The following is a 26,072-nucleotide window of genomic DNA, read 5'->3' as shown; positions in this document are numbered from 1 at the left end:
GGGCCATGCGTGGAGAACCCAGTTGCGTCCACACAGACTTCCAACCTACTATTTTGAGATAATAATGGGTGTTGGTTCAAGACACCAAGTTTGGGGTTATTTGTTATGCAGACTGGAAAATTAATTCAATCAGTTTGCATCACTATGCAGCTGGCTTTCATTCTGTTGGATATTTCTAGATCCAGCTTGTTTCTTCATAAAGTTCCTCAAATGGTTACTTGCCTTCAGAGGGTGGTATCCCCACACTCTGGATGCCACCAAGCCTGGCTGTTGTCATTCTCTTCTCCGTGGTCTACATTGGGAGCCTCCTCAATGTCAAAATGTTAAAAGTTTCAGAGTCAAAGCTTAGGGGGGCGCATCGGGCCATCATTGGCAAGAAAGCTGAGGTGAGGCCTCGGCTCTGCTGGGTTCTTTTTAAAAATATATATTTTTATTGATTTCAGAGAGGAAGGGAGAGGGAGAGAGAGAGATAGAAACATCAATGATGAGAGAGAATCACTGATCAGCTGCCTCCTGCACGCCCCCCACTGGGGATCGAGCCCACAACCGAGCCCACAGCCTGGAATTGAACCGTGACCTCCTGGTTCATCCATCAGTGCCACTGAGTCACGAGGGCCAGTGCACGGTGGGTTCTTATCTCCCAGGAAAGAGAAGCTGCCCGAGGCAGGGCCTCCGGACTCTGCTTGCCCTCAGCACCCTGCAGTGCACACATGGCACTTCTGATATTTCTGGATTGGAAGTCCCAGAGCAGAGCAGCTTGCTCGGGTGCCTGAGCGAGCAACCCCAAGAAGAGGAAGGTTCCAGAGCCCCTCCAGCTGGCTGCAACCCTTGCATATAAGATGTGGGACCCGGGCCTGCAGTCTGGGAAAGGGGCTGAGAGGCTCCAATCGAGTGAGGGAGGGTCTGATCCCACAGCAGCACGGGCCCTTAGCTACTCCAGAGAGACCCCCGAAAGCCCTCAGCTCTTTGTTCTAGACCCGTTCTCACCAGCAGCTCCTGGACATCCGTTGCTGCTTTGGGTCAGTGCACTTGGCATGGAGTGCGTGACAGCCATGGGGTTGTCTGGTACCAGGCTGCTTGCAGGCTGAGCCCTGTCACACCTGGAGGCCACCCTCCTCCCTCTTCCTTCCTCCCTTCCTCTCCTCCTTTCTATTGGGAAGAGCGATCAGGTTTGGGGGGATGGAGTATTCCTGAAGGTCTTGCTGCCCTTGACCCTTAGAGCACCCGGAGCCCTCCTCCCTGCCTGTGCTGATGAGAACGACTCATGTCTGGAACCAGTCCGTTACTTCTGCTTCAATGAGCTGGTGTCTTCCCAGATGGAAAACTCCAATGGGCTCATAATGCTATCTTCTTTATCTTGGACCCTGATATCATGTACCCGGAGCCCAAATCTCTCTTGATTGGGCCAGACTTGGGCTTCGTGGGTCCAGGGCCCAGGGTGGACATGCTGAGGGGCCCCATGTGTGTGCTCAGCTCCAAGGTGAAGGGTCCTGGCCACTGTGGGACACGCACACCACTGAGCTTGGAAATGACCAGAACGGCATGGGTTTCTGTCTGTCCCCAGGTTGTGTATATGGATTCTGGCTCCCGCTTGATCTCCCCTCTCCCCCACTTTACATACATATTTCTCCCCCAACTCCCTACCCCTGTGGACTTCAAGGCCCAGTTTGGCTGGGTTAAGCCATCACCCAGCCTGCTCAGGTGCTGCCTGCTCTTCCTGTTAGCGTGGCTGATACCATGTTGTAGTTTTAGGGTTCACGGTGGGTGGGAGAAAAGGGAAGAGGTGGGAAGCTGCCTTGGGAAGCTGCCTTCATAGCTTCTAGTGGGCCTCTGCTCCCCACTTAGAAAGACCCACCTCCCACATTGTTTCTGAAGTGGTAGAGGGAAGACAGCCCCATGTGCCATCTCCACTGGCCTGTGGCCCTATGAATACCTACTGTGTGCGAGCCACGCCGAGGAGATCCGGACCCGAGATTTTTTTTTTCTTCCACTTTTGGAATGATTTTGGTTTTATTTTATTTTTTAAAATTTTTAAACATATTTTGAATCTTTTTTGTTTAAAGTATTACATAAGTCCCTTTTTTTCCCCATTGATTCCCTTCAGCCCCCATCCCCCACCTCAGGCCCTCACCACCCCACTGTCTGCGTCTATGGGTTATACATATACCCATACAAGGTCTTTGGTTGACTACCTTCCACCCACCCACCCTCCCCCGCCTTCCCTCTGAGATTCTCCACTCTGTTTCATGCTATCATGCCTCTGGATCCACTCCATTCATCAGCTTATTTTGTTAATTAGATTCCACATATGAATGTGGTCATGTGATACTTGCCGAGACCCGAGATTTGTTTTTTTTTTTAATTAAATCTTTATTGTTCAGATTATTACATTAGTTACTCTTTTTTCCCACCATAACTCCCCTCCACCCAGTTCCCACCCCCGAGACCCGAGATTTGATGTCTAGACCCCGGGCAGCCTAGTGACCAGCCACAAAGGGGGGGGGGGGTGCTTTGGGGGGTTCTTTCCTCAATGGGCCCTCTTCCCCGTGAATAACCAAAACGAGAACTTAGGAACAAACGTATAGAATTTAATGTGCACAGGGGAGGGCGGGGCTGAGGCCGGAGGGGAAACCCGGCAGGGTGTCTGCCAGCAGAAAGGCGCAGGTCCCAGAGGGCTGGACTGGGCTGACTGACCACAAGCTCACCGGGAACTTCTCTCTCCGTCGCTGCTCACGGCGACTCCTTAAACCCGGATCTGCGGCGTTTGGTCCTTCTTCTTCACCTCTGCCCAGATGTCCGACAGGTCCTGGATGAACTGCTGGACCTGACAAGGCAAGGGGACCGAGTGATCCTGCCCAGCACAGGCCGCCCACCCAGCAGCCCCCCTGTTCCCGTGACGGGCTGCAGCCACCTTCCCTCATTCGACAATGATTCTAGTGGACACGGAGGGCCAGGTCGTAGACTAACTGCAATAAATAGCCGTGGAGCTGGAACGCCTGGAGGCAGGCACGGTGGGGAAGGAGCCAGGCTGGGGAAGGGCGAGAGGAGAGAGGGGAGGGGATGCAAGCATTTGGCAGGCAGGTCTGGCCCATGTGGGGCAGGGAGCGCTCCCCCGTTGGATAATCTTGGAGGTGTCATTCACCTGAAACCCAGAACTGATGCTCCTTATGCTAATCTCCAGTCATCTGGGGAGTTTGAATTCTCTTTGCTGGCTTCTTTTTTTATGTTTTATTCTATTTATTGTTTGGTTAATCCTCACTCCAGAATATTTTTCATTGATTTTTTTTTTTTTTTTGAGAGAGAGAGCATGGAAAGGAGGGGGAGGGACACAGAGAAAGAAACATCGATTGGTTGCCTCCCATATGCACCCTGACCAGGGTCAAGCCTGCAACCGAGGTACGTGTCCTTGACCGAAGCGAACTGGGGACCCTTCAGTCCGAAGGCCTATGCTCTATCCACTGGGCCAAACAGGCTAGGGCGCTGGCTTCTGTTTGTAAGAGCATGAAATCAGTTTAATGGTGGAAATCGTGCTGCCTTATAAGCCAGAGGCCTGGAGCCCTGATGCAACTTTAGGGCAAGTATGTCATCTTTCTAGGACTTAATTGCTTCATCTTCAAAAAGGGAAGAGGGAGGAAACTTGGCCTAGATGACCCCTGAGATCTCAGTTCTAACATTTCTCCTTTTCAAGAATGTCCCTGGAGATAGGACTGTCCCAAACTCTCAGCAACTCTGTCAGTAGCTAATACTCGTGCTATTACTGATGTGACGCCTATTTTGCAAAAAGAGGAAAGTCAGCGAATTAAAGTAACTTTCCCAAGGCTACAGAGAAGACCAGCCCAGCATTTCCCAAACTGTGTTCTTACAATAAGTAACCACATGCCCTCCAAAAGGGTTCAGTGGTCAAGTAAGTTTCAGAAACGTTCAACATAAACTATGTGGAATCTCCTTCGAGGGCCTCAGGGCTCTGTGAAGTCCCATATTTACAAACCATGTCACTTTGTTTTACTTTAGAGTTTTCAAAATGTATTAGGCCACAGAGTCCTTTTTATTCCCCCAAAGGAAATGTGTAAGCTCAGTCTGGAAAATGCTGCTCTAGACCTCCCCCCACGCAGTGTGTGGATTCACATGGTCTGGGCCGTTCGCAGGCTGCACTGTCATGCTGTGCTCCTACTTCTACAGAAGTGGCTCCCAAAGCCCACGCGTGGATCGGTTGCAGGGATTTGTTGAGAACATTGTTCACTGAGCATCTCAGAGGCCTCCTTGAGAAATTTTTGTTGGAATTAGGGCTGGAAAAGGCTCCCTTTCTCTGAGGAAAACGTATGTTTTCTTATTTTGGTGCCAGAACTGCGTGTTGCTCTTCCTCCTGGTCGCCAGGAAGCTCAGCGTCAACTACTGTCCTTTATAAGGCCAGAGTCTGCAGTCTTTATTTCTCTCTCTTGCCCTGACCTCGGATTTCAACTTATATTTTTCCTGGTCCTTATTTTTTTAATTGTTCAGGCTACTGGATCGTGTGTATTTCTCTCAGTGGGCTCATATCCTTTGGGAATGCAGCAGGATGTTTTAGAAGAACATTTGGGCTGTGTTAAGTATTCCTGTGGAGACAAATCAAGGTTGAAAGGGAGTCAGAAAGCTCACAACTCGGAGCGGATGAGCTGGAAGCTGTGCTCTCAGCAGGGATGCGTAGGCAGAGGCGAGGAGCTGGGCTCGCGGCCCCCTGCCCACCTGTCTCCACAACAGCCAAAGGAAAGGGCCCGGGGCCCCCGGAGTCCCCGAGACCCCACTGCTGGGGAGAGGGCTGCAGGCCCAAACCCTTTTTATAATCTAAGATGTTATTTGTGTGTTTTTCGCTCTTATTCTCTCATGAGTGTGCAGTGGCTTTTACCAGAGTAGAATGTTTCAGTGACTTGGGCTGTCACAACGGGATGAAGGCGAAAGCGGACATGAGGAGCCACCCGCCCTCCGCGCAGCCAGACGTTAAGGGGCTTTGTAAAAGGGTCAAGTACGCCACTCATCCCACAAAACAGCTTTTGAAAACGGATTTTTCATTAAAAAGGCTATTTATGTTCATTTGCTTCCTGTTATTTAAAAATGAATGAATTAAGTATTTTTAACTTTTCTGTTTGCGTTTCTAATGTGCTACATATCCGTAGATATAACTGATATAAACAGAAGCTCTTCGAGGGTCTTCAATAAATGTTAAGAGTGTGACGGTATCCAGATACCAAAAAGTTTGAGAATTGCTGCTTCAGCGCAGACTTTCTTACAAATTCCCTTTATGGTCTTTGGACCATCAACAACTCTGCCCTCACTTGCCTTAAGAAGGAGGCAGAGTTTTGGGTTTAGGGAAATCCTTCTTCCTGGCTGGTCAGAGGGTGAAATCCTTTACTGTTTCATGACTTTCACCTTTTTGTTGTTGTTAAACAGGGGAAGTGCCTCTCAATCAATTGCCTTTTGTAGCTTGTGTTTGATCTTCATTCACCAAATACTAGTTGAGGGCCTACTCTGTGGCTGGCATAGTCTAGAATAGTGATGGCGAACCTATGACACGCGTGTCAGAGGTGACAGGCGAGAACTCATTTTTTTGGTTGATTTTTCTTTGTTAAATGGCATTGAAATATATAAAATAAATAGCAAAAATATAAGTCTTTGTTTTACTATGGTTGCAAATATCAAAACATTTCTATATGTGACACGGCACCAGAGTTAAGTTAGGGTTTTTCAAAATGCTGACACGCCGAGCTCAAAAGGTTCGCCATCACTGTTCTAGACACTGGGCTACAGTAGGGAACAAAAGAAGAATCACCGTTTAAGAGCTTTCTTTCTACTACTGCACAGCAGAGCTAAAGACTTTTGCCAAAGGAATACATAGTCATGGTTCTTTGCATGTTGCAAGAAACATGGCAATGTATCTGCTGATGTGGAACCTCCCAAATTATGGGGTGTGTTCACCTTTGGTCAGAAACGAGATGATGTTAGGTGGCACATGACATGGCATCAAATAGCTTTGGATCAGACAGTGAAAAGTTACTCAATGACTTCAAAGAGAAAAATCTCAGACTGGCACTAATATGACTCGACAACTTCCCTAAACTTGCTGGTTGTCCTCCCTTCTCCCTCACCAACATTCTCTTTTCCCAAAGAGTGGGCCTCGGGCAAAAGCCTCTGGGAACTCACTAGATTTAACAAGACTGTTTTGCACAATGAATTCGAGAGTGGGTCCCTGTTGATTGGGGCCAACAGGGACTCAGTTCTAATGCCATGAGAGGTTCTCAAAGTGTGGAACCCAGGCCAGCACCTGGGACTTGTTGGAAATGGAAATTCAGCCCTGGCTGTTGTGCCTCAGCTGGTTGGAGCACTGTTCTGTGACCCGAAGGGCTGAAGAGCCGAGGGTTCGATTCTGGTCAGGGTACATAGCCAGGTTTTGGGTTCGATGATGTCTCTCTCTCTCACATTGATGTTTCTCTCTCTCTCCTCTCCCTCCTCCTCTCCCTTCTTCTCTCTCTAAAATCAATAAAAAAGACAACACAATACACCGTCAGGTTCAAGTAAAAAAACAAACCACACACATCCTCAGGTGAGGATTAAAAAGAAAATGGAAATTCGTGGGTTCCCGCTTCAGTCTTGTTGAATCAGAGACTCTGGGGTGGGGCCCAGCAATACTCCGCAGACCCTATCAGAGGTTCTCAACCTGTGGGTTGCGACCCCTTTGGCGGTCGAACGACCCTTTCACACGGGTCGCCTAAGACCATCCTGCATATCAGATATTTACATTACGATTCATCACAGTAGCAACATTACAGTTATGAAGTAGCAGCGAAAATAATGTTATGGTTGGGTCACAACATGAGGAACTGTATTGAAAGGGCCAGAAGGTTGAGAACCACTGCCTAGGTGATTGGAATCCTATTAGCATTTGAGAACCGGGGCTCTATCCGTTTCATTCCTCCACGCACCCGGTCAAGCACCATCTTGGTTCAGTAGACACAGCCCGGCATTCCCAAAGGATATGAGCCCACTGAGAGAAATACACACGAACTGCACCTCCTCTTACCATGTCCAGCTGTTTGTGCGTGTCCTCCAGGGACACGAAGGTTGTCTCCTTCAGCTGCTTGCTCACGATCTGGAAGAGGTTCAGCGTTGCCATCTTGATGGTGCCAAGCAAGAGGGTCTTCTTGGCGGCGGTGTTCTGGATGTGCGCCCAGCGGGATTCCTGGGGAGGGCATGCGGGAGGGATGTGAGGGCAGCCTGTGTGTGTGTGTGTGTGTGCGCGCGTGTGTGCCTGTGTGCGTGTGTGTGTGTGCGTGTGTGTGTGTGTGTGTGTGTGCCTCCCGCACACCTGCCCCTTCCTCCTTCACCCAACGGGTGGCTCACCCAGATGATGACGTCGCTGCGGGCGCGGTCAAAGCGCATCTGCAGGCGCGCCAGCTCGTTGTTGTGCTGCAGGATCTCGTCGTCCTTCTCCTCCATGTAGCGCGCCAGCCGCGCCTTGGCCCGCTCGATCTTCTCCTGGCCCTCCTGCGCCGACTGCATGAGGTCCTGGTGCATGCTCACCAGCGTCTTGTAACGCGCCATCACCTCGTGGATCTCCTCGAACTGCAATGGGGGCTTGTTCACGGCACTGCAGTCCCAGGGCCCTACCGCTGCCCCGGTTCCCCGCCAGCTTCCGCCCTCGTTTCCTTGGCCTGGCAGGGAGGCCCTAGGCTAGGCCAGTGATGGCGAACCTATGACACGCGTGTCAGAGGTGACACGCGAGAACTCATTTTTTTGGTTGATTTTTCTTTGTTAAATGGCATTTAAATATATAAAATAAATAGCAAAAATATAAATCTTTGTTTTACTATGGTTGCAAATATCAAAAAATTTCTAGATGTGACACGGCACCAGAGTTAAGTTAGGGTTTTTCAAAATGCTGACACGCCGAGCTCAAAAGGTTCGCCATCACTGCCCTAGCCCAAGGTCAAGGGGCAGGAGCTCGGGGGACATTGGAGTCCCGCTGCTTGCTCCTCTGGGTTGGTATGGGCCATGGGCCATCTGTTAGGGGTACCTGCAACTGGACCAAGAGTTCTCAGCCTTGCTGCACGTTGGAATTGAAGCATCCATCTTATATAAGAACTGCTGTTTGAAATTTTAACCCTGATGGTATGGCTTCTGTAAACGCTTGCTTGCTTAAATAATAAGGAAAATAAGACCACTCCCATTCCAGAGAGGCCGTGAACTATGCCCAGACAGAGTCCTCAGTGCTGACACCAGGCCAGGCCTTGAGATATGGTCTGATGGCCCCGTCCCAGCACACAGGCCTTCTTTCTCAGAAGGCCTGGAAGTCTCCTTCCAAATTTGGGAGACAAAGGACTGGAAAAAGTATAAATAGAGGAGTTTCCTCCATGTTGGGGGGCCCAGAATTTGAAAGACACATATTTCTCTGGGCCCGCGCAGAATTTAATAATAAAATGTAACTCCCTTTCTCTAAGCGTGCCTTGGTTTTTCTCTGGTCTTCTGCAACAGAGACATGGGAGGAACTTTAAAAAGGACACCCAGCAGGCTCCACCCCCAGAGATTTGGATTAATAAACAGGTCTGAATGGTCCCTGGCAACTCCCCCCTCAATCCCTCTCCCCTCCCAGGTGACTTTAGGGTTGCACTTTGCTACAGGGAACAGCCCGGGGAAAGATGATGGAGCACATGTCACATGGTCAGGAAGCTCAAGGAAGGTTAGCATGAATGACCTGAGTGTGTGAAGGGGAGGGAGGGATCGACCTGCAGAAGTAAAAACAGTGCCCAGGGAACCCTGGAAGGAGTGTGGACTTCACCCCCTGAAGGATTTTAAGAAGCAGAGAGAACTGCATGTCTGCAGGAGGGGGAGGGTGCATTCTGAGATGTTTCCCAAGGCAACGATGATCCTATTCAACAAGAATGTACCAAGAACCACTACAACCCAGGAACTATGCTGCCTGCTAGGGACAGAGCAGGAGATAAGCCAGGCAGACCCTGCTCTTATAAAGCCTGCAATTTGGGGTGGTGTGGAGGCAAAACAGACAGACAAGTAAATAGTCGGTTACAGTAGAGTGATAAGCCTTATCTCTGACTGGGGGATGGGGCAGGACGGGGACTGTGAGGGTAATAACTTCAATATGGTGCTCTCTGGGATCCAGCATTTGCTGAGCCCTCCCTCCAGCAGAGGCTGCAGAGGGTACCAGTGGGTCAGGAGGCCTGCCAGGCTCCGCTGCCTCCTCTGGCATGGTCCAGAGCTGCGGCTCTCAACCCCTTTCACAGGGGTCGCCTAAGACCATCGGAAAACACATATATGATTACATATTGCTTTTGTGATTAATCACTATGCTTTCATTATGTTCAATTTGTAACAATGGAAATACATCCTGCATATCAGATATTTACATGATGATTCACAACAGTAGCAACATTACAGTTCTGAAGTAGCAACGAAAATAATTTTATGGTTGGGGGTCACCACAACATGAGGAGCTGTATGAAAGGGTCGCAGCCTTAGGAAGGTTGGGAACCACTGGTCTAGAGCCATGCCACGCTGGCCCTGACTCGCAGGCCCCACTCAGCAGACAGAAGGGACGAAGGCGGTGTGAGCACCAGTCCCAGGGGGGCAACTCCCCTCCCCAGGCGTTGATCAAAGTGAGCTTTCTGGCCACCCAGGGGACACTCCTTGAGCACTTTGGCCATCGCATGGCATTTCCAGTGATAGATGGTGACTGGGATCTGCCCTGCTGGCTTTTGCCCAAGTCTGCCTCAGTGGGGGAGGGCCACCCAACCCAGCATTAGGGGAGATGGAAACAGAAAAGGTTTCCTCGGGGAAAGGATGGCTAAAACGAGACCCGAGGTATGAACAGAAGATAGCCAGGCAAAGGCATGGGGAGGGGCGGGGGGTGGGGGAAGGTGCGGAAGGATTACAGGTCGAGGGAAGAGCCTGGTTCAAGATCATGGGTGTGTGTGGCATGTCTAGGAAGCTCAAGAAAGTTTAGTATGAATGACCCGAGTTCAAGATGGGGAGGGAGAGATCCACCTGGAGCAGGAAGAAAAGTGCCCAGTGAACCCTGAGAAGGAGGGTGGACTGTATCCACGGAAGGATTTTAAGAAGCAGAGAGAGAACTTTATGTCTGCATTTTGAAGTTCACCCCGCACATGGTGCAACAGCATTTCAACTTGAAATGAATGGGCCACATCTGATCTACCAGGGGCACCTCTCCAAAACTTAGTGCTGATGGCAAAAGGCCTCAGGTGCCAACTTGAAGAGGCTCCCACTGTCCGAGGATGGGACACTTTGAACATCAGGAAGAATAGGTGCAAACTATTAAAACATATCAAACATGTTAAAAATCCATGAGTCCATAATGATGATCACAACAGTACAGGTCGCTTTGGGAGGATGCTGGAGAGCCAACGCACTATTCTGAAAAGAATCGAGCACTGAAGTAGCTTCTGTAAGACCCACACAGTGACCAAGTAGCTGACGAAGGGAAGGGTCTCTTTAAGGAGTCCTTCCCTTTATGGCGGGATTCTAGTTATGTGTGAAGAAGGGCTGATAGGAATGTCCTTAGAGGGGTCTTCTGTCCCCTACCACCAAGGAGATCACAATTGTGACTTCTATCATCAAAGACTCATCTTACCTGTCTTTAAACACATCAGTGGAATCACGCAATATGTCCTTTTTCAGGCTTGGCTAATTTTGGTCATAATTAATGTCTGTGACTCGAGAAACATATCCACCAAATGCAGGGTGGGGACCTTGTTTGGCCCCTGATTGGAACAAACCAACTGTCCAAAAAGCATTTGTGCGAGAATGGGGGAACTTTTAACATCAACTGGATATTTAACATTAAGGAGTTACTAACACATTTTCCCTAGGCGTGACAATGGCATTGGGACTACATTAAAAAGAGCTCTTCTTTTTTAGAGTTACATACAGAAATACTTATGGATAAAAAATGTAATTTGCTTGAAAACGGCAGGGGTGGGAGGTTTGGGGGATTTGACTATGAGTTGATAATTGTTGGAATTAGGTGATGAGTAATGGAAAGTCACAGACTCTTCTGTCTATTTTTGTATATGTTCAAAATTTTACATAATAAAAAGGTTTTTAAAAATATTGGTGGGAAAAAGTAAGTCACAAAAGGACATGTACAATAGTATTAGCAGTTATGGATATGTAATATGTTGCCAAAGCAATAAGAACAAACATGTGAATGAGAAATGAGAAAATCAGAGAGCGGGTTACCTCTCAGGAGAGGGGAGGAAGAATGGGTTTGGAAGGGGGCACACAACCACCTTTAGTGTTTTATTAAAGAAAAAAAGAATTAGGGGCAAATATTAAGAGTTGACAAAGTGGTGGTGAGTACTTGGGTGCTATTTCATATTTCTCTATACTTTTCAGTGTGCTTAAAATATGTTGAAAGAAGGAAAGAGAGAAAGAAAGAGAGGTGGCGTATTGCACTGGCTGCAGAACGCTGGCCAGGCTGGTGGGCAGGGATCATACAAACTTGAGCTCCAGGTGAGGTGCACTGGTGGTCTGGATGAGGAAGGGCAGGGACTGGATGCCAGAAATACTTAGGAGGCAGATCAGACCAGCGCTGCTGATTGATGGCTGCAGGGAATGAGGGAGGAGGGAGAGTCAAGGATGAGGCTCAAGTTCTGGTGAGGCTGTGGGTGGGAGGCTGTGGGTGGGAGGCTGTGGGTGGGAGGCAGTGAGTGGGAGGCTGTGGGTGAGAGGCTGTGGGTGGGAGGCTGTGAGTGGGAGGCTGTGGGTGAGAGGCTGTGGGTGGGAGGCTGTGGGTGAGAGGCTGTGGGTGGGAGGCTGTGAGTGGGAGGCTGTGGGTGAGAGGCTGTGGGTGGGAGGCTGTGGGTGGGAGGCTGTGGGTGTGAGGCTGTGGGTGGGAGGCTGTGAGTGGGAGGCTGTGAGTGGGAGGCTGTGGGTGGGAGGCTGTGGGTGAGAGGCTGTGGGTGTGAGGCTGTGGGTGTGAGGCTGTGGATGGGAGGCTGTGGGTGTGAGGCTGTGAGTGGGAGGCTGTGAGTGGGAGGCTGTGGGTGAGAGGCTGTGGGTGGGAGGCTGTGGGTGAGAGGCTGTGAGTGGGAGGCTGTGGGTGAGAGGCTGTGGGTGTGAGGCTGTGGGTGGGAGGCTGTGGGTGAGAGGCTGTGGGTGTGAGGCTGTGGATGGGAGGCTGTGGGTGTGAGGCTGTGGATGGGAGGCTGTGGGTGTGAGGCTGTGAGTGGGAGGCTGTGAGTGGGAGGCTGTGGGTGAGAGGCTGTGGGTGGGAGGCTGTGGGTGGGAGGCTGTGGGTGGGAGGCTGTGGGTGGGAGGCTGTGGGTGAGAGGCTGTGGGTAGGAGGCTGTGAGTGGGAGGCTATGGGTGTGAGGCTGTGGGTGAGAGGCTGTGGGTGAGAGGCTGTGGGTGGGAGGCTGTGGGTGTGAGGCTGTGGGTGTGAGGCTGTGAGTGGGAGGCTGTGAGTGGGAGGCTGTGGGTGGGGGGCTGTGGGTGGGAGGCTGTGGGTGAGAGGCTGTGGGTAGGAGGCTGTGAGTGGGAGGCTGTGGGTGTGAGGCTGTGGGTGGGGGCTGTGAGTGGGAGACTGTGGGTGGGAGGCTGTGGGTGTGAGGCTGTGGGTGGGGGCTGTGAGTGGGAGGCTGTGGGTGGGAGGCTGTGGGTGTGAGGCTGTGGGTGGGGGCTGTGAGTGGGAGACTGTGGGTGGGGGGCTGTGGGTGGGGGGCTGTGGGTGGGAGGCTGTGAGTGGGAGGCTGTGGGTGGGGGGCTGTGGGTGGGAGGCTGTGGGTGGGAGGCTGTGGGTGGGAGGCTGTGGGTGGGGGGCTGTGGGTGGGAGGCTGTGGGTGGGAGGCTGTGGGTGGAGGCTGTGGGTGGGAGGCTGTGGGTGGGGGGCTGTGGGTGGGAGGCTGTGGGTGGGGGGCTGTGGGTGGGAGGCTGTGGGTGGGAGGCTGTGGGTGGGAGGCTGTGGGTGAGAGGCTGTGAGTGGGAGGCTGTGGGTGAGAGGCTGTGGGTGTGAGGCTGTGGGTGGGGGCTGTGGGTGTGAGGCTGTGGGTGGGAGGCTGTGGGTGTGAGGCTGTGGGTGGGGGCTGTGAGTGGGAGACTGTGGGTGGGGGGCTGTGGGTGGGGGGCTGTGGGTGGGGGGCTGTGGGTGGGAGGCTGTGAGTGGGGGGCTGTGAGTGGGGGGCTGTGAGTGGGAGACTGTGGGTGGGAGGCTGTGAGTGGGAGGCTGTGGGTGGGAGGCTGTGGGTGGGGGCTGTGAGTGGGAGACTGTGGGTGGGAGGCTGTGGGGTGGGGGGCTGTGGGTGGGGGGCTGTGGGTGGGAGGCTGTGGGTGGGGGCTGTGAGTGGGAGACTGTGGGTGGGGGGCTGTGGGTGGGGGGCTGTGGGTGGGGGGCTGTGGGTGGGAGGCTGTGGGTGGGGGGCTGTGGGTGGGGGGCTGTGGGTGGGAGGCTGTGGGTGGGGGGCTGTGGGTGGGGGGCTGTGGGTGGGGGGCTGTGAGTGGGAGGCTGTGGGTGGGAGGCTGTGAGTGGGAGGCTGTGAGTGGGAGGCTGTGGGTGGGAGGCTGTGGGTGGGAGGCTGTGGGTGGGGGGCTGTGAGTGGGGGGCTGTGGGTGGGAGGCTGTGGGTGGGGGGCTGTGAGTGGGAGGCTGTGGGTGGGAGGCTGTGGGTGGGAGGCTGTGGGTGGGGGGCTGTGAGTGGGGGGCTGTGGGTGGGAGGCTGTGGGTGGGAGGCTGTGGGTGGGGGGCTGTGAGTGGGAGGCTGTGGGTGGGAGGCTGTGGGTGGGAGGCTGTGGGTGGGGGGCTGTGGGTGGGAGGCTGTGAGTGGGAGGCTGTGGGTGGGGGGCTGTGAGTGGGAGGCTGTGGGTGGGAGGCTGTGGGTGGGGGGCTGTGAGTGGGAGGCTGTGGGTGGGAGGCTGTGGGTGGGAGGCTGTGGGTGGGAGGCTGTGGGTGGGGGGCTGTGAGTGGGAGGCTGTGGGTGGGAGGCTGTGGGTGGGAGGCTGTGGGTGGGGGGCTGTGAGTGGGAGGCTGTGGGTGGGGGGCTGTGGGTGGGGGGCTGTGGGTGGGGGGCTGTGGGTGGGAGGCTGTGGGTGGGGGGCTGTGGGTGGGAGGCTGTGGGTGGGGGGCTGTGAGTGGGAGGCTGTGGGTGGGAGGCTGTGAGTGGGAGGCTGTGGGTGGGAGGCTGTGGGTGGGAGGCTGTGGGTGGGGGGCTGTGAGTGGGAGGCTGTGGGTGGGAGGCTGTGGGTGGGGGGCTGTGGGTGGGGGGCTGTGGGTGTGAGGCTGTGGGTGGGAGGCTGTGGGTGGAATGGTATGGTATGGGGGGGGTGGTCATGCCATCCACCAGTACCAGACACACAGCAGTGGGCTGGTCTGGGGATGGCAGGAAGCAGATGAGATGAGTCGTAGACACGATAAATTAGATGTAGAGTTCTCAGGAGGGAGACACAGGACAGTGAGACACAGGCCACTCTCCTCAGTGCATCCTTTGTCTCTCCGCAGCCGCCACAGGCATCGATCCACACCGAGAGGGCCTCTCATACCGCTCTCTGCCCTGATAAGGGCCCTACCTCCTGCTGTCACATGGGGCATGGGGACACAGCGTGGGGAGCCACTGACATGGGGGCACCCAAGGGAGGCCCAGGGGATTGATTAGGGAGAAGAGTGGAGGCTCTGGGACAAAGCCTGAGGAAGGTGTCAGGAAGGAGCTGGGAAGAGGAGCCCCAGAGGAGGCTGAGGAGGAAGGGCCAGAGGTCGGAAGAAAGCAGGAGAGGAGGAGGCGGCCCAGAGGAAAGGGCAAAGGCGTGCTTAAAGGAGGAGTGTCAACAGTGACGGATACAGCTGAGCCTTGAACAATGCAGGGCTTAGGAGGGATGACGCCTGTGCAGGGTTTGGGGGCGATGACGCCCATGCAGTGGAAAATTCACATACAGCCTTTGACTCCCCCCAACTTAACCACTGGCAGCCTGCTGTTGACTGGAAGCCTTAGTGATAACATAAACAGTCGATTACACTTACGTTGTATGTGATGGGTATTACATACTGTATCAGAGAGTGTTGCTAAAAAAACATAAGGAAGAGAAAATACGTTGACAGCACGGACTGTACTGTACTGATCGATACTGCAAGTGTATGCCATTGTTTTAGGCTACAGGGTTCGTCTGAGTTTTTTCCAATTATTTGTTGAAAAAAGCCACACGTCAGTGGCCCTGCACAGCTCAAACCCCTGTTGGCGAAGGGTCAACTGGACTGCGGGTGCCTGGGCGGGAAGAGGCTGGGCAGTTCCCGTCGCTCTGGCAACGAGGCGACCTCAGGAAGAGCAGTGGCCAGTGGCATTGTGGGGCCCGCAGAGGAGCGGCTAGAGGCCAGCGCTCAGTCAGGCACAGACTGGGAGACCCCGAGCAGTTTCCCTGACCTCCCTGAGCCTCCACATTCTCCTCGGGGCCAATGAGCGAACTGAATGCAGTCACGCATGAGCAGCCCCGAGCCCAGGGCCCAGCACACTCCGAGCCAGTGGTTCTCAACCTTCCTGATGCCGCGACCCTTTCATACAGTTCCTCATGTCGTGGTGACCCCCAATGTCATTGTGACAAACTGAACATAATGAAAGCATAGTGATGAATCACAAAAACAATCTGTAATTATATATGTGTTTTCCGATGGTCTTAGGCGACCCCCGTGAAAGGGTCGTTCGACCCCCAAAGGGGTCACGGCCCACAGGTTGAGAACCGCTGCCCTAAGCTCTCAAGCGCTGCCTTAGGTTGGGCATCTCCCAGTTTCTCCTCCTTCCTCTCCCCATTGACTCTCAAGTCAACAAAACGCCCAGGAGGAGGGGGTGCTGGGAGAGAAGCAGGCCACATCCTGACGCAGGCAAAGCTTCTCGCTGAGCAGCGAAAAGAAACCTCCTTTCCCCCCACACACCGCACACCGCCAAACAGAGGCATGGACACAGCGGTCACCTGTACAGACACCAAGGTACACCCCCCAGTCCCCAGCCCCGACCAGGGGCCTTTCCCAGCTGGCCCTCAGAGTAGGTGGGCATCCCCCCCAGAGGGTCCCTCCGCCTCCTGTAGCCCCAGGCCTGGGCCGGGGAGGTGGGGCCGGGGGAGGCACCCCTCCTGCCCCCACTCACCTCAGAGCTCTCCACCACCTTCTCCAGGTACTTGTTGAAGATGGAGTAGTTCTGCAGCTTGCCGCTCAGCTGCTGGTGCTGCAGCCGCAGGGCCGCCATCTCCTGCTTGGCCTTGGCCAGCTCACGCATGCGCTGCCTCTTGAGGTCTCTCTCCTTGTTGGCTTTCTTCAGGGCGCGGATCCGTTTCTGGTCATTCTCCTGGGGCCAGGGAGGTGGTGTCTGCCAGGCCCTCGCCCTGCCCTCCCCCCTGGGGCCCAGCTGGTGGTGCCCCCACACAGGGCCTCCGTTTGCTGAGCCCAGGTCACCCTGAGGATGGGCAGGGACCATGCAGGTGGGAAAGAAGGCCTGAGTTGTCTCCCGATTGGGTACTTGGTGCCTCAATTTCTCCGACTGCAGAAGGGAGAGGCAGCAGCCCCTCTCTTCCTTCCAAAAGCTGGGGCAACAGTGCTCAAGCCACGGGGAGATGAGCTAGGAGAGGGGCCTGCTCCAGAGAGCCTGGGGCGAGGCCACGCCAGAGAGCATGCAGCTAGGAGCTCCGACTGGCGTCAGGCTCAGGCAGGACGAGCAGATGCGGGCAATTCCATGCCCAGAAAAAGACAGGACACTCAGCTACTGCAATTCAGGCCGACCCCCCTTCTGCCTCCTTCTGCAAAGCCCCCCCGCCCCAAGATTAGAGGGCGAGCCCACCCCTCACAGGGCACGCGTGCAGCTCCGTTCCCTGATCCCAAACGGACGGTGTGCGCTGGTGCCTTTGGGGGCACGTGGGGAGGGCACAGAGGATTGGCACTGTCCCCGTCAGCCCAGGAGAAGACTGAAGGCCCTAAGCCAGTGGTTTTCAAATCCAACTGTGCATCACAACCCCCTGAGGAACTTCTTAAAAATGTAGTTGCCTGGGCCCGACCTCGGGCCTCTGAAAGCAAGGGGAGGGGAGTGCCGGGGTCTGCATTTGGAACAAGCGACGCTGCGGTCGCTGGTGGCCATTTGGAGAACCCTCGCCCCCAAATTTCCTGCTGCCCCAGCCACTCCATTCGCTTTCCTCTGGTCAGTAAGAGGAACCGCACCTCTGGAGAATATGCCTGGTCCCTCAGCTTCCTTTCCCACCTGGGTTAGGCCCAGAGCAACACAGAAGAGGCTCCAGAGCAGGCCACCCCTGTAGCAGAGGCCAGCGATTTCTCCCTGGAGCTGGGCCAGTCCTTCCCTCTGGGACAAATCTGGATTTTAAATGGTGAAATCGCTCCTCAGGAGACCAATTGGGAGGAGTTCCCTCAGAGTGGACTCTGGTGCCTGGTCCTCCAACCACCCCTTCCCTGGACCCTCAGTGCCAGGAGGGAAGGATGGGGTCATTGGGCCTGATTTATCCTTGTTTCTCCAAGTGCCGAGCCCTGCCCCTAGCGCATTCATTCATTCACTCATTCATTCATTCATTCATTCAGTACATTGTGTATACCAGGTATGGGTATGGAAATGGTCAACGGAAATCTAGAAGGAGCAGAGACTGACAGGTAAACAGGAATTACCAACAGCAGTAAGTGGGGACCTAAAGGGGGAATCCCCCGGCACTGCTGAGCACTGAAAGACGTCTAACCCAGGGTGAGGAGTCAGCCAAAGCAAGGAGGAAGAGGAGAGGCAGGACACGGAGGAAGGGACAAGCGTGCGGGTGTCCATGGCCTGCTGCAGGCCGCACACCCAGATACCTGGATGAACTGTTCGAACTTCTGAATGTGGGCCTTCAGCTGGGCCTCCTTGATGCCCAGTTCCTCCCAGCGCAGGTTCAGCGTTTCCATTCTCCGCTGAAATGTCTTGGGTGGAGGAAGCAGGAAGGTCAGGAAGGCCTCTGGCATGGGAACCAAGGAAGGCCCCAGCATCCTCTACCCCCGCGCCTCTCTCCCCAGGTCTCCCCACTTTCCACCCCCTGCCTGGTTCAGAGCAGAGCATCCCGGGACACTGGCACCCCCAAAGCCTGGGATTGTTCCTGTGTCTGCAGAGGGAACACAGAACCACCATCCAGGACTCTTGGCGTTAGCCAAAGCCACCCACAAAATGCAGCGCTGTCCCTGTGGCCCCTGCACCCCTCCCCCAGTCTCCCACCTCCTTCTTATGCAACATAGCATGGTGCATGATCTTGGCCTCCTTCTTCTTCTCCAGGAGCTGGATAGATGGGGAATCCGACTGCTCCTCAATGTGGGGGAACTTCCTGTCCAAGACATGGGCCAGAGGGGCTGGGGCAGGCTGGGCTTGGAGTGACCCGGGGAGACAGGCAGCCATGGGGAGGGAAGGGAGCCGGTCCCCGTCTGAGTGAAGGGAATGGTGTGCTGATGTCCAAGGAGCAAGGTGAGGCAGGGTGATGAGGGGTGGGGATGGGTGATGGGGTGTATTGGTGCCAGGTGAAGGGGCAGGGCCATTTGGGTCACTGGGCTACAGGAGAGGGAGGGGCTGGAAGGTGGGACGTGGGTGGCAATGGGAGGGCCCAGGCGCAGAGGGGGCGGCCCAGGCCCCAGGCACTCACTGCAGCAGCTGGAGCAGCCGCTCCCCATACTGCAGCCGGAAGTACTCGGCCAGGTCTTCCTCCTCCATGATGCCCAGACTCATGGTGGCGGCGGTCTAAGGCCCAGGCAGCCCAGTCTCCGCAGGAAAAGAGTGCGTGGTGGAGCCCCAGGTAGCTCGGGAGTGGTCGGCGCTTGCTTCTCCTTTTCTGCCTGCTTTTCAGGGTCCAGAGGGCGGGTGTCTGAGTGACTCCCCAGAAAACGGCTGGAGGCTGAGAGCAGCAGCCACCAGAGACCTGGTTACCTAGCAACAGGACGCCGGTTCCGTGGACCACCCCTGGAGCTGGGCTTCGCCCTCTGACCTCTGGCCCCGCTGACCCTCGCTGGCGGGGGCCCGCAGGGACTGAGGGAAGAAGCTGGGCTGGGTAGATGTTGGCGTCCAGGCGGGAGGAAGGGAAACGGGGTTCGGTGGAGGGGCGGCGTGTGTGAGGCCGAGGCGGGGCGGGGCTGGGACAGGTGGCCGGGCAGAGGGGGACAGAAGGAGGGACAGAAGGAGGGACAGGAGGAGGGAGGTGCTTAGCCGAGGCCAGGACCTGGGGAGATGGGGGGCGGCCTGAGCCGGGAGCCACGGTGGGCGAGGGAGGCGCAGGGTGCGTGTGGGGGGCAGGCAGGAGCGGGGATTGCAGGGGCCTCCCCGGGACGAGAATGCGGCCCCGGGCAAGGCCCCTGGGAGGGAACAGACCCTTCTTTTTTGATATCCCGCGATTGGCGGGATGTTAAAATATGAGACGCGTCGAACCAGGCGCCGTAGATATCACCTATGGACGTGTCTGCTGTGCGGTGGCTGCCTTTCCTGATCCCATCCAAGCTCCGTGCATAGCTCATCCTGCGTGGGGCCCTCTCTGCACCCTCTGCACCCCCGGACCTCGCCTGGGAGGGCAGCGCGGTGGGTGGGTGGGGGGCTCCGGCTGGGGCGGGGTCCCAGCTCAGCAAGCCCACCCCCGCGGCATTGCCGGTGCTCTGGCGCCCCCTGCCGGCCTCCCCACCCACCTCAATCCTGGCCCGGGAGGAGACTGGTGGGGGGCGCTGCCAACTCCCACCTCCCCAGTCACACCCCCAGTCTTTCCTCCAGAGCTGGCCTCTTCCAGCCAGCCCCGCGGGCTCAGCAGAGGCAGGGGTATAGCCCTCCTTCCCCCCCAACCTCTTACCCCCCCCCCCCCCCCCCCCCCCCGCCAATCCCTCAACCGGACATGGCAGGGTGACAAGAACACCAATAAAGATGGTAAGCGCCCCACAGGGGTGTGCTTCTCCCCTTGTTTATCCCCAGAGCCTGGCACAATGGATCTGGGTTTCCCCCCTTTTTCCTTGGTGGGGGGGGGGGTCTGGGTGATGCCAACCTGAGGAGGAGGCTCTCTGTTCGCCAGTCAGCAGTGTGCCTGGCACACACAGGCACATCCTTGGTTGCATCTATGGGGTAGCTGGTCCGGGGCCAGATGCAGACAGTAAGACAGCCTCTTTGGCCTGCAGACCCCTCACATCTGGGGCTCTTTCTGCCGCTTCCTCTGTGCCTTGCACGAGAGTCAGCAGAATCTGTATCTCCATCTCCCGCCTCCATCCTTCTCTGGGATCTCACTGTCTTCCCAGGGATACCCTGCAAGATCGGGGCTGCTGAGACCCACAGAAAGCTGTGCTCCCCCATCCCTCCTCCTCTTACCTCCTCATTTTCTTTTTCCTCCCTCCGAGGATATTTTTCCATTGATTTTGAGAGAGTGGAAGGGAGGGGGAGAGACACACACACAGAGAGAAACATCAATTAGTTGCCTCCTGCATGCGTCCCAACCAGGGCCTGGGACCGAGCCTGCAACCCAGGTACATGCCCTTGACTGGAATCAAACCAGGGACCCTTCGGTCCGCTGGCTGACACTCTACCCATTGAGCCAAACCGGCGAGGGCTCCCCTCCTCCTTTTCTATCTTGACATTTGCCTCTGAGACATCTAGCAAAATCTCCTAATGGATTTAGGTGGTTGGAAACCAATAGGCGTAATAGTTCCTGCTTTCTGTCCCTTCCCATCCTCCCTCTGAGACAGTTATCAGCTTAAAAAGGGGGAGGAGGAGATATCAGGGAAAAGAATTAGGTCAATATAAATATTACTCTGCCATACAGACCAGCACGTAGAGTGTTGGGTATGAAGAAACTGCTTTTTATCTTTATTATGTTCCATTTCACATACGTGGAATAGTGCAGATACGTATCTTAAATGCAGCCGTGTGTCACTCACTTAAGGACGGGGATATGTTCTGAGAAATGCATCATGGGGCAAGCCTGTGGTTGTGCTTGCATCATAGTGTGTGAACAGAAACCCAGGGGTATAACCTGCTGCACACCATATGGGATAGCCTACTGCTCCCAGGCTGCAGACCGGTACAGTGTGCAACTGTGCTGGACGCTCTAGGCACTTGCAACCCAATGGTATTAGTGTATTAAACATACGAAACGTGGCAAAGGCACCGTGAACATGTGGCATAAAAGGTGAAAACGGTGCACTGGAGAGGGCACTCACCAGGCATGGCGCTCGCAGGACTGGGAGTTGCTCGGGGGGAGTTGGTGAGTGAGCGGTGAGTGGATGTGAAGACCTATGACACACTGTCCACTCCTGCAGACGTCATAACACTGCACTTAGCTGCACTGAGTTTATAAAAACACTTCTCTTCCTTCATCATTAATTAACCTTAGCTTACTGTATCTTTTTTACTTTATAAACTTTAAAACCGTTTTAACTGTTCAACTCTTTTGTAATACTCCCTCTGTCCCATAGTAATAGCAGCAAGTGAATATTTAAACGGGAATTATTGGCGAATGCAGCTGTAACTGATGTTGTAGCGCAAAATTGCGAAGCCTTCAATCAAAATCAATGTTTCATGACATCTGTCATTTGTTTTGACACATCTTTCAATTTTTAGGTTAATCTAATTATTACGAATTATAACTATTTTTTCTAATTTCATCCGCTGATCGAAATCAATTGTTTTATTTCAGTTGAATATCAACCCATTGTAAAAGTAAGATGAAAAAAAGAGTTTTCAAGCAAAGATCGAGTTGTGATTGTCCAGTTCTTGATGCATCAAAAGACAAAGGGAAAGTTGCAATTATGTTAGCTGCAAAACAATTTAAGTGCAACAGAATGACCATATCAAGAATTTGGAAACATGCTTCCGAAAATAATTGTCAAGGAGAATCTTATGCTAATGTTGATTCTTTGAAAAAAACAAAACTGTGGACTTAAATGCAAAGATTATGGAGAAAAACTTGAAAAACTTAGACATATTCCTCTTAGCAGAAGAGGCACCACATTAGCCTTTGATAATATTTCTCCAGAAATACTGGATAATACGTTTCTGTCACTCAACAAGTTATGCGGGAAGCAATGAAGAACGATGGCTCCAATAATTTTAAGCTCACACATATAGGGAAAGCCAAGCTTCGCAGCCAAGGGCTCCTACCTACAAGTTTAACATGCAGTAACGAAATTATTGAAAAATCCAGAAACTATCTGAACACTCAAAATAAAAATTAGGAGTACTATTTTTAATTTACTATTTAATTTAATCTACTTTTTTTGATAATAAATGTTGTGTTCTATATTTATTTTCTTTTGCTACTATTATTATGGGACAAATTACATTCATCAACTGCTACGATTATTATGGGACAGAGGGAGTAACGCTTAGCGTAAAGCGCAAACACATTGTGCAGCTATGCAAAAATGTTCTCTTTCTTTATATCCTTATTCTGTCAGCTTTTATTCTACTTAAACATTTTTTTTTTACTTTTTAAATATTTTTGTTAAAAATGAAGACACAAACACATACATTAGTTTAGACCCACAAAGGGCCAGGATCATCAGTATCAGTGTCTTCCATCCACATCGGACCCCCCAGAAGGTCTCCAGGGACCATGTGTGGAGCCCTCATCCCTATGACAACAATGCCTTCCCCTCGGAGACCCCGGGAGGACCCGCGGCGGCCCTTCTTGAGGTATCACCCTTCTCAGAAATGTGTCTATGGTGGTTGGCTTGGCTCGTTTCCTTTTTTTCCATCATGGATTTGCTTATAAGCAGATAATACACCGTGAACAGGCCTCTCTATTAATTGAAACCATACGATGTTGGGGGTCCATGTTTTCTAACTTTTCACGGAGCTTGTTGAAGTCTGCAGAAGCCTCTGCTGAAGCGTCACTGTGTAACCTTTAGGGACCACTGTTGTGCATGTGATCTCTCCTTAAGCAAAATGTAGTTATGTGGCACACAGCTATGCTTCAAGATGGCTCGAGTACTGTATTGTATTGTATTGTATTGTATTGTATTGTATTGTATTGTATTGTATTGTATCGTGTTGTGTTAGTTCTGTAATAAGCAGCTAACAAGTTCCAATATGGATTTTCCTAGTGGGGTGCTTCTCCTGGGGGATTTTCTTCCAAGCAGTAAAGGCTCTAAGCCTTTTCCATCTTGCAGCTCTGTGACCCCCATGGCTGTGGTGGGAGGGAGAAAAGAGAGAAAGAGGGAAAAAGGCCCTTCTGCTGTGAACCAACTCAGCATCGCTCTTGTGTCCTGGCCTTTGGGGGGAACAGCCACATGCCAGGGGCTGGCGATGTCGGTCAGCTGTGTCCCCGGACGAGGAAACTAGTTTGACGAGCATCACACCAGTGTGTGCTGTGCTCCTGAGAATCAGAAGGATGTTGGGAAGTAAGCTGAAGGCAGAGCTTTAGAAAGAAACTAATCAACAAAGAAAAAAAACAATGAGAAAAAAAATCCAGGCCAACCATGAGCTCATGTATGAAAAGTCTTATCAAATTTAATCCTATATAATAAAAGGGTAATATGCTAATTGACCCTCACGCCATTGCAAAGATGGCGGCACCCACAACCAATAAGGAAGGAATATGCTAATTGACTGCCCCGCCTTCAAAGATGGCGGCACCCACAGCCAATAAGGAGGGAATATGCTAATTGCCACACTGCCTCAAAGATGGCGGCATCCACAGCCACAAGATGATGGTGCCCAGTCCCCTCAGCCCCCCAGCACTAACCACCTCTTGGTCCCTTTTCCTGGCTGGCAGGCTCCGATTGCCCAATGGCAAATGGGGAACTGGGGTGGGGGGCAGGGCCAGGGAGCAGGTGGAATGGCCGACCTCTTGGTCCCTCCCCCCAGCCAGAAGGTTCCGATTGCCTGATGGCGAACGGGGAACCAGAGTTGGGTAGCAAGGGGGGGCAGGGCCAGCTGCGGGCAGCAGGGGAAGATGGCCCTGATCACAGCCCAGGCCTAGGGACCGTACCTGTGCACGAATTCGTGCGCCAGGCCTCTAGTTTATTTTAATATTAAAAAAGAATCCTCCAGAACCATGAGTACAAAAGTGGTTTAATATTAGGCAATCTATTAATACAATAAGTTTATCAGTGTCTCAAGAGAAAAGGCTTATTATCGTTGCAATAAATGCCAACATGTCATTGAAAAATTCAACATCCATCCTGATTTAAAAACAAACTATTAGTATACAAAGACACTTTATTAACATGATAAAAAAAAATCTGAACCCTACAGATAACATTAAAATGTACATTAAAGATGCTATTGTTAAAGTTAGGGACATAGGCTTTCTTCTGTCACTACAATCATTCAACATTATTTTGAATACTCTAGCTGCAAAAAGGCAACAAAATTAAGTTCTTTTTTTACATGGCAGATGCTATGATCATGTACTGTGAAAATCCAAGAATGGTTAATTAATGAAAACCGATTAGAATTTAATGTAATACCATACAATTTATAAAGGGTGAGGTTGATTTACATGCATGGACATGGAGAGATGTCTGTAATAAACAGCTATGTGACAGAAGCAAGATGCAGAACACTATGTATGGTGTGACCTAGTCAGCGTGTGTGTGTGTGTGTGTGTGTTGTGATTAAGTATAGAAAAAGCATTAGAAGGATATAGCCCTACCTCTGGGGAAGGACGTGGCATCGGTGGGGGTGATGATGGTTCTTTTATTACTTTTTACTCTCTTTATTTCTGTATTGTTTATTTTTTATGACTACATGTGGCTACAGTTGGCATCCTTGTCTTGTACTGGATCTTAGAGGAAAAGCTTTCAGTTTTCCTCAGGGATTATGTTAGCTGTGGACTTTTAAAAAATATATATGTTTATTGATTTCAGAGAGGAAGGGTGAGAGAGAGTGAGATAGAAACATTAGTGATGAGAGAGAGTCATTGATTGGCTGCCTCCTGCACATCCCACACTGGGGATCAAACCCGCAACCCAGGCATATGGCTCGACCGGGTATCAAACTGGTTCATAGATCCATGCTCATCCACTGAACCACAGCTATGGACTTTTTATAAATTGTCTTTATTGTGCTGAGGAAAATTTTTTATCTATTTTATTGAGAGTGTTTATCATGAATGCATGTTGAATTTTCTCAAAACTTTTTCTCTATTGAGATAATTATGTGGTTTTTATCTTTTATTCCGTTAATATGGTGTATCACATTGATTAATGTTTGTATGTTAAACCAACTTTGCATCCCAGGAATAAACCCCACTTGGTCATAGTGTATACACTTCTTGATGAATTGTTGTAATCAGTTTGCTTGTATTTTAGTGAGGATTTTGGCATCTGTTTTCATAATAGACATTTGCCTATAGTTTTCTTTTCTTTTCAGTCTTTGTCTGACTTTGGGATCAGGGTGATGCTTGCTTCATAAAATGAGTTTGGAAGTGCTCCCCCTTCTATTTTTTAGAGGAGTTTGAGAAAGATTGGTATTAATTCTTCGAATGTTTGGTAGAATTCAACTGTGAAGCCATCTGGTCCTGGGCTTTCCTTTGTTGCTAATTTTTAGATTACTTTACTCTCCATACTTGTTAACAATCTGCTCAAGCTTTCTATTTCTTCTTGATTCAGTCTTGGTAGGTTGTATGTTTCTAGGAATTTACCTATTTCTTCTAAGTTATCCAATTTATTTACATGTAATTGTTCATCATAGTCCCTTATAATTCATTTTATTTCGGAGGCATCTGTTGTAATGTCTCCTCCTTCTTTTCTGAATTTTCTCTCGTTATTCTTAATTAGTCTAGCTAAGAGTTTGTTGATTTTATTTTTTCAAAAACCCAATTCTTAGTTTTATTGACTTTTCTCTTGTTTTTCTATTCTCTATTTGATTTATTTCGGCTCTGACTTTTATTATTTCCTTCCTTCTGCTAACTATGGTTTAGTTTTGTTTTTTTTTCTTTTTTTTAGTTCCTTGAGGTATAAAGTTAGGTTGCTTATTTGAGATCTTTCTTCTTTATTAATGTTGCTATTTACTGCTATAAACTCCCCTCTTGGTACCGCTTTTGCTGCATCCCATAAGTTATGTTTTCATTTTCATTTGTCTTGAGATTTTTTTGGTTTCCTTCTGATTTGATTCTTTA

The 26,072-nt window shown here is 51.8% G+C and overlaps 1 protein-coding gene across 1 annotated transcript; it reads right to left on the bottom strand.

The window, feature by feature from the left end:
- Window positions 1-2,612: 2,612 nt before the first annotated feature.
- CCDC42 (coiled-coil domain containing 42) lies at window positions 2,613-19,025 on the bottom strand. The gene is made up of 7 exons (XM_070394275.1): window positions 18,630-19,025; window positions 18,212-18,317; window positions 17,818-17,922; window positions 16,124-16,321; window positions 7,372-7,593; window positions 7,052-7,210; window positions 2,613-2,824 (listed from the first exon to the last, which is right to left on the bottom strand). The coding sequence occupies exons 1-7, from the start codon at window positions 18,710-18,712 to the stop codon at window positions 2,744-2,746; spliced, it is 954 nt and encodes a 317-aa protein (XP_070250376.1). The 5' UTR covers window positions 18,713-19,025; the 3' UTR covers window positions 2,613-2,743.
- Between the last annotated feature and the right edge of the window lie 7,047 nt (window positions 19,026-26,072).

Source organism: Myotis yumanensis, unplaced genomic scaffold (assembly GCF_028538775.1).
Source record: "Myotis yumanensis isolate MYYU_CA2020_CCGP unplaced genomic scaffold, mMyoYum1.0.hap1 SCAF_16, whole genome shotgun sequence".
Classification (NCBI taxonomy): Eukaryota; Metazoa; Chordata; class Mammalia; order Chiroptera; family Vespertilionidae; genus Myotis; species Myotis yumanensis.
Note: the sequence above shows the minus strand (reverse complement) of the source record. Positions and strands in the feature narration are given on the sequence as shown.

Coding starts and splice junctions, on each gene's coding strand:
- CCDC42 (XM_070394275.1), bottom strand. CDS start 18,712: ATGAGTCTGGGCATCATGGAGGAGGAAGACCTGGCCGAGTACTTCCGG. Junction 17,923..18,211: donor CTATGTTGCATAAGAAGGAG/GTGGGAGACTGG, acceptor CCTCCACCCAAG/ACATTTCAGCGGAGAATGGA. Junction 7,211..7,371: donor GCAGCGACGTCATCATCTGG/GTGAGCCACCCG, acceptor TGCCCTCCCCAG/GAATCCCGCTGGGCGCACAT.